Source organism: Nannospalax galili, unplaced genomic scaffold (genome assembly GCF_000622305.1).
Source record: "Nannospalax galili isolate Female #2095 unplaced genomic scaffold, S.galili_v1.0 scaffold1017, whole genome shotgun sequence".
In the NCBI taxonomy this organism is placed as follows: domain Eukaryota; kingdom Metazoa; phylum Chordata; class Mammalia; order Rodentia; family Spalacidae; genus Nannospalax; species Nannospalax galili.
This window is the reverse complement of record NW_008340940.1, coordinates 2,232,391-2,242,829: the sequence shown is the minus strand read 5'-3', so window position 1 is coordinate 2,242,829 and position 10,439 is coordinate 2,232,391. Positions and strand designations below refer to the sequence as shown.

At 35.2% G+C, this 10,439-nt stretch overlaps 1 protein-coding gene across 1 annotated transcript in view; it reads left to right on the top strand.

The window, feature by feature from the left end:
• The window catches only part of Cdc73 (cell division cycle 73), a 132,218-nt gene that overhangs the window by 101,687 nt on the left and 20,092 nt on the right, over window positions 1-10,439 (top strand). The window contains exons 12-13 of the mRNA XM_008836212.3: window positions 5,370-5,405; window positions 5,688-5,775. Coding sequence (XP_008834434.1) covers window positions 5,370-5,405; window positions 5,688-5,775 — 124 coding nt within the window. The remainder of the gene's footprint in view (window positions 1-5,369; window positions 5,406-5,687; window positions 5,776-10,439) is intronic.

Sequence of the window (10,439 nt, the reverse complement as noted above, 5' to 3'; positions counted from 1 at the left end):
AATACAGTAAAGATAAATTTAAAAAAATTATCTTGCTTTCAGTGACTCTTAAGTACTTGTTTTGTCATCAGAGATAGGAAAATCAAAACTTGATTGAGATTCCATGACACCTATGTCAAAATAGGGTGTGTTGGTAGCACATGCCTACTGTAGTTCTGCTAGTTGGACATGGGAAGATCACTTAAACCCAGAAGTTCAAGACCAGCTTGGAAAACAGAGTAAGACCCCATCACAAACTAAAATAAGTAAATAAAATAGTATTAAAAGTTCTTATGTGGATGGATTCCTATTTTTCTCACCTTCTCCAAGAAAAATCTCCTTACCTATTGACACCAGATTGCTGTAGTTCTCCAACATCAACTCACCCCATCTTGCCCGTATTTCTTCCCTATCATTTGTACCTTTCCCTGTCTCTTTTTCATAGGTACTGCAATTTCTTCCTGCCTTTGCATTTGCACACATTCCAATGGACAGTTCACCTGCTTTTCATCCTTCAAATTTGAATTTAAATGTCACTTTCTTTAAGAGGCTTTTTGGAAACATTTTATTTAACCAACACTTTTCTTTTTATACACATCTTTTGTCACTTTTGTGTTCAGTCGTGTGTGCATGAGTGAGGATGTTGGAGATCAAGCAAACTATGTCTTCAGCCTCATCAGATTTATTTGTGTATTTACTGATGATCTAGCTCACCTACTAGACAGAATGCTTTGTGAGGGCACATCTTATTTATTATTGTTTTATGTGCTGCTTAGTAACTTAAGTAGAATGCCTTGTACAGAGATTTTGAATAAATACTTTTAAAGTAAATAATTAGCCATTTGAAATTAAGCAAACAACAGTAATTTTTATTTTGGCTTTTGTTGGCAGTGATTACATAGGTTTAAGTAGCAGTAGCAGCAGGGCTTTGTAAATGGCATAAATATATGCCAAGACCTGCCTAAGGATTTAGAATACATTATTGTTTTAAAATTTTCATGACGCTGTTAGAATGTAGTGACTGTTATCTCTGTTTTATAGTTAAGGAAACTGAGACTGGACAGTGAATTGATTTGCCAGGTTAATTTCTATAGGGTATAGCAAATATGGATAGAGATTTAAATCATATGAGTACAGACTCTTGTTACTGATCATTCTGGTATGCGGACTTATTTTTTTTTTAAAAAAAAGTTTAATAGTGCATATGTATTGCAAAGCTGTGGGTTTTGACATTTTTTGTTCCACTATATAGCAAATACTTTGGCATATACTTCCAGTGTATCACCATGTTAACCATATTCTCTACTCATTACCCTCTGCTGCCTCCCCAACTAGTCCTCTTGCTTTCCCCAAATTGTTAGCTTTCTATTTTCATATTGTGTATGTGTTTTTACATGTGTATGTGTGTAAAATCTAGGCTCCACATATGAAGGAAACCATGCTGTGTTTGTCCTTTTGAGACTGGCTTATTTTTGCATATAGTATGATCTCCAGTTCCATTTCTTTTTTTCTGAAAATGACATGATTTTGTCCTATGATAAATGTGTTCATGTTATGTGTGTGATGTATATACGTCTGGATGTGAGTATGAGTGCATGCATGTACATGTGGAGGCCAGAGGTCATTGCTCTCTTCCTTAGTCACCCTTCATCTTGTGTTTTGGAACAGTCTCTCATGGAATGTGGAGCTCATGAATTTGGCTAGACTGGCTAGCCAGTGAGCTTTACAGGTATCTGTTTACCTGTCCTTAACACAAACAGTCTTGGGGTTACAGGCATATGGATTTTATGTAGGTTCTTGGTATTCAAATTCAAATTCTCTTGCTTTCGCAACAGGCACTTTACTGAGCCATCATCTCCCCAGCCTATGTTTTATTATTCTTAATGACTGACTCTAACTTCATTACTATATATAATATATGTGCATATCATATTTTCTGTATACATTCATGTTCTCATGTTCACCTAGAATGATTACCTAACAGCTGTTGTGAATGTTGCCACAGTAAACATGGATTAGCAAGTTTCTCTGTAGTATGCTGACTTGAGTTTTATTGGGTATATTCCTAGCAATGATAAAGTTAGATCACATGGTAGTTCTGTTTTTCTTTTTTGAGGAACCCCCGTATCAAATTTCAGAGTGACTATCTTAAATTGTTCTCACCAGCATTATTTAAATGTTCTTTTCCCCCAAATCCTTGCCAATATTTGTTATTGTTTCTTCTTTATTACATTTAGTGTTTGTGTCTGCATATGTATGTGGGCACTCATGTGCCATGGCACATGTGTGGAAGTCAGGGCAACTTGTTCTTCCTTTCTCAGTCATCAGGTGTGACAAGTGCCTTTTCCCATTGAACCATTTCACTGCCCTGTTTTTTCTTAATGACAGTGGTGACATAGAGTCTCTATTTAGTTTTAATTTACATTTCCCCAGGAGCTAAGGATGTTGAACATCTTGTTGTTGTTGTTATTTATTGGCCATTTGTACTATGATTTTTTTTAGACGTGTCTCTTCATTCCATGTGCCCACTTCCTGGATGACTTGGTTTTTTTTGGTGTTTAAGCTTTTGAATTCTATAAAGTATAGATATTAATCACCTGTCCATTATATAGCTGACAAAGATTTTCTTTCATTCCCTTGGTGTCAACAACTTCACTTTTCTGTTTTCTTTGCTGCGTAGAAGTTTTTTAATTTCATGCAATCCCATTTTTCAGTTCTTAGAATTGTTTTGTGAACTGCTGGAGTCCTTTTCAGAAAGCCCTTGCTTGTGCCTATGTCCTGAAATGGTTTGCTTATTCTGCTCTGACAGTTTCAGAATTTCATGTCTTACATTAAGGTCGTTTATTTATTTTGAATTCATTTTCATGGAAGATGAGAGGGATCTAGTTTTATTCTTCTCTATGTGGGTATCCATTTTCCAAGCACCATTTGTTGACGAGGTGGTCTTTTCTCCAATGTATGTTTTTTACACCTTTTTCAAAATTAGGTGGCCATAGCTGTGTGAGTTTATTTCTGAGTCTTTCTGTTCTAGTCCTTCAGTCTTCATGTCTGTTTTTGTGTCAGTAGCATACAGTTGTTGATATTATGACTTTGTAGTATAATTTGACATCAAGTAATTGCTATTTTTATTTAGAATTGCTTTGACTATTCAGTCTGTTGTGCTTCCATATGTAATTCAGAATTATATTTTCTATTCTTTTGATGACAGTTGCATTGAGACTGTAGCTTTCTTTAAGTAGTGTAAGTAGTGTAGTCATTTTCACAATATTAATCATACAAATCCATGAGCATGCCTTACAGACTTCTTATTCTGGCCACTGCCATTTTTGTTAAATCAAGCTTATCAGTATACAGATCACAATGACTCTGCTTTGGTTTTTACATACTAAGAATTCTGCCTTTAAATATTCTTTTGTAGTTATTGCCTATAAATCTTTGAACTTCTATATGTATGGGGGGTGTTTTTTTGTTTTTTTTTTTCTGGAACCAGGGTCTATTTCTGTAGACCATGCTGGCCTTGAACTCACAGAGATCTACCTGCCTCTGCCTCCTGGGTACTGGGATTAAAGGTGTGTGCTACCATGCCCAGCTATTTTACTTTTTCTTACATTTGATCTTCTGGGCCTTTATTTTAGCAAATATTGCCCTAATTTCTTGAACCTGTTTGTGTACTCCTTTAACAGAAAAGATGGAAGGAAACTGATTAAAATGACATTGAGATTGATTCCCTCCATTATCTCCCACACATAGCAACTTTTGTCTCTTGTTTACACATGTATCTGTTCAGTCTATCATTAATTTATCCTCTACCTATTGCTAAATATTTCCTGAGACTTATTGTATGCCAGATAATATAATCTAGTCATTCAGATTTGTAAACTCTACTTCTAAAAATGATTTAAGGAAGCTTATATCTTTCCTTAGCACAGGGAAAAATGAAATGATTACAAATAGGTATATGTGTGAGCTTGTCTTTGTATAAGTTGAAAGATCATAGTAATAAACTGTAGTCACCACAAAATAACTATACAAAAGTATATGAAGAATTCATTAGGTTATAGCAAGATGCTAGAATGGAATATAGTCTAAAAATGCTTGTGTTCTATGATTCTATTAAAAATGGTAAGTGTCGTGAAAATTGACATTAAATTACAGTATGCCCCACTATTCACCAACCACTTTTTAATTCTAGTGTACATATACTATGGTTATGGAGTTGCTAAACCATTTTCCAACATGGAACAACCATGTTGGAAACGGCTGTACAGTTAGGTTCTCTTTCCACATCTGTCAGTCTATCCTTAGATTATTCTTCTCCTAAACGAGTTTTTTAATTTGAGTACATTAGTGTTTATTTTTTGTTCTGTGAAGTCCTGTGGTTTTGATAAGTGCTCATTGTCCTGTGTTCATTATAGCATCATGCAGAATGCCTTAAAAATCTAAATCTTTGAAATTTTTGTGATTTTTTTTTTTTTTGTAAGAAACAAAAAACAGCTACATTGCTGTGGCACATCAAAAGTAATTGATAGGACTGTGTTATAAATAAATACTGAAAACTGAACACAACACTTTTTAATCTTCTGTATTGATCATGAATTAATTATTGCTATATATTAACAAATAGTTCTACATCTACCACATATAAAATACTAAAACTAGAAATATTTGTGTTTTGTAGTACACCTGCAGTTACTACTAATAAAACCATTTCCAGACAGTGTAGACAAGCACATATATTTGACTCACTCCCCCCGCCCTTGGTCTTTTTGAGATAGGGTCTCCCTGTAGCCCCAGCTGTCCTGCTCACTATGTAGACCAGGCTGGCCTTGAACTCACAGAGATCCGCCTGCTGCCGCCTCTGCCTCTGTTTCTGCCTCCCCGGTGCTGGGAATAAAGGAGTGCACCACCACACCCAGCTTGACTCACTATTTTTAAGGCTTTCTCTCTTTAAAAAAAATGTTTAAAATTTTTAAAGAGTAAAACAGTAAATAAGTTAGAACTATTTGATCTTAATTCACAAGAATGCCTTTCTCTTCCTTCAAAGTAGTTTTCTTCTCCTGTACTTACTGTGTTAGGTACTTGTGTAATCCTCTGCCTCTACATTTGTAACCAAGTTAATCAATTAATTATGAAACTGTTTTCTTTGTTTACCAGACCCAGACATCCACAACACAACAGTATACAGCACTGTTATACATAAGCTTTTCTTGTGACAATAAACTGTTGAGTAATGCTAAGGCATTTTAATATGTTTATGAAGCAGAGATACAATATTTGAGAAGATACTATGTATATTACCATGTGAATATCAGAAATGTTTAGACTTTTTTCAGAGTTTGAAAATAATATGGTTTTTATAACTATTGTGATTCCTCCCCTCCTCCTTACAGTTTCTCAAGCAAGACCTCCCCCAAATCAGAAGAAAGGTATGGTTTTAAACTTTCTTTAGAAATTAAATATGGGTGAACTATGTTGCAATTCCAGGGCTAATAGTATTTTTGTGTCCTGTATCAAGTGTGTCTGTTTGACACTCATTGGTTAGCAAATAAGGCACATGGGCTATTAAATATGCTTTACCATTATTGCTACTTTAAAATATTTTGGCACAAAATAGTTAAATTTATAAAATTTGAATTTATTTTTAATAAAAAAGTAAGTTTAGTTCCTTTAATAATATATTTCTTGCTTTTAAATTTTTGTCTTCACAGGATCACGAACACCCATTATCATTATTCCTGCAGCTACCACTTCTTTAATAACCATGCTTAATGCCAAAGACCTTTTACAGGATCTGAAGTAAGTCATTTGTTATAAGTAATTCGCAATTTTTTAAACTTTTTCTAAGACACTGAGGTATGCAGTAGTTACTGATTGAATATTACTTACTTGAAGAAAAGAATTTTGCTTAACAGCTGAAGTAAAACTTTTTCAAAATTGTGTTTTTTCTTTTATCTGAATCCTTTAGATACAGTTATAGAAACTTATGGATAAAGTTCTAATGAAAAGTATATTCTATTAGCTTTTAAAATTATTTAAAAAAAATTTTTTTCCCCTGAAGAACTTGAAGAGGTTCTAAAACTAATTCATGTCCTTTCTCTGGTTTTGATGTCTATGTACCCTACAGGGAGGAAGCACCCAAATAGGGGACCATAATCATTTAAACAGAAGTAAAGGTTAAAAGAAGTACACACACGTTGCACAGTGCCTGAGGAGGTCAGAGGAGGGTGTTGGATCCCCTGGAACTAGAGTTACAGATGGTTGTGAGCCACCATGTAGGTGTTGGGAACTGAACCCAGGTTTTCTGCTAGAGCAACCAGTGCTCTTAACTCCTAAGCCATCTCTCCAGCTCCTAAAAAGTAAACATTTTAAAAAGTGCAAATAAAACCTATACTCTAATTTACAGATGCTTAGCTTTTTGAAAATTTTATCGTCTGTTTCCCTTATCCTTTTTAAAGTGAGTACAATCATTTTTATGCTTGGGTTTTTTCCAATAAACATATGTATTATGTTAATGAGTTAAAAATAAATCTGCCCCCTTTTCAGCCATGTTCAAATTTAAAATCTAAGTATTTGGTATGTACTTTCTATTAACATTTCCTTTTACATTTATGGATATTAACAAATATCCTACTTTTAATTATTATGGCTTGTTTGTTTTTTGAAACAGCAAAGACTGACCTTGAACTTGTTGTATAGCCACAGCTGGCCTGGATTCCCTCATCTTCCTGCCTCTACTTCCCTATTGCTAGGATTACAGGTGTGTGCTGCCACACCTGGCACATGACAATTTTTAAAGCTACTACTACTTGAATTGATTATCTACACAGAAAGATAGGGTGATGCTGTTACTGATTTAGATAGTTTTCAGTGATAACAGTCAGTAAGTAGCAAGGTTTAAGATAAGCCCTGACTCAATGGTTTTCAGAATTCTGTCAAGTTAATGAGAGTCAAGCATGGCTAAGTGAATTTGGGGCGGGGGTAGTTTTTTCCTGTCTTACTGTTAAAATGGATGTATATTTTACATGTCCCATGAAACACTGCTGAGGGACATGGGGTATTAACATGGTTTCTTCTCTCACCATGGTTTTTATCATGTAGGGGAAATAAAATGAAGGAACTTAAAAAATACTATGTTTGAGAGGAAGGGAGAAGTACTGTAATCTCTGGCTGGAAACCAGTGGAGCTGTCACATGTTCAAAGTAGTTGGCACTTTCGTGTCAAATAGAAACTGACATCGTATCTGATTGCATTGAGTATCTGGTGATTTAATATTAATGTCTGTCATAAATTTGAACTGTTGATCACACATTCTTTTAATTATTTAAGTTAATATAAAAAGTAGTGGGCTTCATTAAGACATTTTCAGTGTTCTTACTCATTTGTCTCCTCCACTGTTACCCAAATAGTCCTCCCTTCTGCTTTCATGTCATTTAAATTACATTGCCCTCTCTTTTTCCACCTTCTCTCACCCTTAATATATCTTTCTTCTCTCCTGATTCCCTTTCTCCTTTTATGACCTACCTGTATGCACGTACATACACATGCACACACACTTAGACTTACACACTTAGACACACACACTTAAATATAGATACTGTTCTAGTTTGTTCTTCATTGCTGTGACAAAATATTCTGACCAATACCAACTTGGGGAGGAAAGGGTTTATTTGTCTTACATCTCCCAGGTTGCAGTTCATCAGGGAGCCCAAGGTAGCCCAGGGCAGGAACCTGGAAGAGGAGCTGGAGCACAGGCCATGGAGGAATACTGCTTACTGGCTTGCTTCCTTGGCCCCTGCTCAGCCTGCTTTCTTATGCAACACAGGCCCACCTGCCCAGGGGTGGCACCACCCATAGTAGGTTGAGCCCTCCCACAGCACTTAACAATCAAGAAAATGCCTCACAGACATGGCCACAGGCCAGTTTGTTAGAGGAAATTCCCCAGTTGAGATTCCTTCTTCCCAGGTGTGTCAAGTTGACAACCGAAGCCAACCATGACAAATTCCATTGTGCATATGTGCCCATATGTTCATCCATCTATTGATGAACACTTAGACTGTTTCTATTATGACTAGTGAAGCAGTAAAAGATACATGTTTTCTGTGGTATGTTGGCTTCAGGTGTTTACCTAGGAGTTGTACAGGTGTTTTATTTTGTAGATAATGTGTGTGTGTGTGCGCGCGCGCACACGTGTGTGTGTGTGTGTGTGTGTGTGTGTGTGTGTGTGTGTGTAAAGTAATGCCTACACTGAATTTCATCGTAACTGCACCACTATATTCACAGCAGGAGTGATGGACGTGTAGGCTGGTTCCATTTCCAAACTACTGTAAATAATACAGCAATAGTGAATATTTAACATGGTTTCCATAGCAGCTGCAGAAGTTTATGTACGTTTTTGCCACCAATACATAAGGGCTTCTCTTCCCCCCACATCCTTACCAGCTTTTGTTTTTTGTTTTCTTGATGATAGCCACTGGAGTAAGCTCCAGTAAGATCAGCTCTCAAAGCAGCTTTAATTTGCATTTCTTGAATGACTAAGAATAATGAAGACTTAATTATTTATTGGCCATTTGTATTTTTCTTTGAATACTGTCTGTATTTTATCAGCCCATTTATTTATTAGATTATTTCAGAGTTTGGTGTTTAATTTTTTTGTAGTTCTTTATATGTCTTAGCTATTAATCCCCTGTCTGATGTGTACTTGGCAAAATGTTTCTCCCATTTTGTAGGCTGTCTCTTCACTCTGGTGATTTTAATTTTATGCATTACCATTTGTCAATTCTTGAGATTATTTCCTGTACTATTGGAGTTATTTTCAGAAAGTCTTTGCTTATACCTATCTCTTGAAGTGTTTCCCTATGTTTTCTTCTAGGAATTGTAGGTAGGTCTTGCACTAAGGGTTTTGGTCCATTTTGAATAGATTTTGTACAGAGGGAGAGATTGAACTATAGTTTTATACATCTACACGTGGAAATCCAGTTTCCCAGCACCATTTGTTAAAGCAACTGACATTTTTCTAATGCGTAACTTTAACAGCTTTGTTGGAAATTAGGTTTCTATAGCTGTGTTGGTTTATTTTTGGGTCCTCAGTTCTAGTCTTTTAGTCTGCACATATGTTTCCATGACATTACTATATACTTTTTGTCACTATGGTTTTATAGTATAATTTGATAAAATATTGTAATGTTCTTCTAATGGTTTTTCTGCTTAGGATTACTTTGACTCTTTGAACCCTATTGTGTTTCCATACGAAACTGATGTTTTTTTTTTTTTTTTCTAGTTACTTCTTTGAAGAATGTTAATTAGAATTAGAAAGAGGATTGCAGTGAATCTGTAGATAGATTTGGAGCATCATGATTGCAGGAGCATTTGGGGGAATGTTTAGTGTTTTAAATGCTTTCACGTGTCTCCTCACTATGTAATTAATATGCAAAAGTCTTTTCATAATTTATAATTCTGCAAAATGGGATATGCTTCTGTTTTCTTTAGCTATATTTTTGTATTTCTAGATTATTCTACTAAATTATGGATACTTCAGATATCTGGGCTTGTTATGTAACAAATATTGTAACTATGCTGTTTAAACTTAAATTTAAGCATTAAGTAAATGAAGATAAAGAAAAGGAGGAGGAAACACAAGGGGAAATTGGAAAAATAGAGACTTAACCTAAAATTCAACATTTCAATTTGTGTATGTTGTTTTCAGCCTGAAAGTAATTTATGTATTTAACTCCACCTTTCAATTTATTTTTTGGTATATAGTGATTATGTGCACGAGTGGAGCTATTTCCCATGATGCTCCCTTACACTTGATCTTGGGAATTTTACACTTTGATTTTTGAATTTGGTTATTTATTTATTTATTTATTTTTGGTCTTTTTGAGACAGGGTCTCCCTGTAGCCCCAGTTGTCCTGGAACTCACTATGTAGACCAAGCTGGCCTTGAACTCACAGAGATCTGCCTGCCTGAGGAGGGCCTCCCTGCACAAGAGAATGCTGTGAAGATATGTAGAATATTCTCCTTTTATTCACTAAATGTTCCACACATGCCTGTAAGGAAACTACTTGGGCCTGGGCAGTAACTGCTGGGAATTAAAACTGGCAGAACAACTATTGGAGTTTATACCTGATTGAGAATAATTCCTGCTGTTTCACAACTACAGACAATGCAAAATGGTACATTTGCCTTGAAAAACAGTATAGGATTTTTTTTCTCCATACCATACTAAGATGATTATTATACTATCAGTTTTCTTCCTTTGTTGATAAATCAGGTGCTAGTGAGTTAAATTATTTGAAGAAAATCTGCTCTGATGATTGAGAATAATTCCTGCTGTTTCACAACTACAGACAATGCAAAATGGTACATTTGCCTTGAAAAACAGTATAGGATTTTTTTTCTCCATACCATACTAAGATGATTATTATACTATCAGTTTTCTTCCTCTGTTGATAAATCAGGT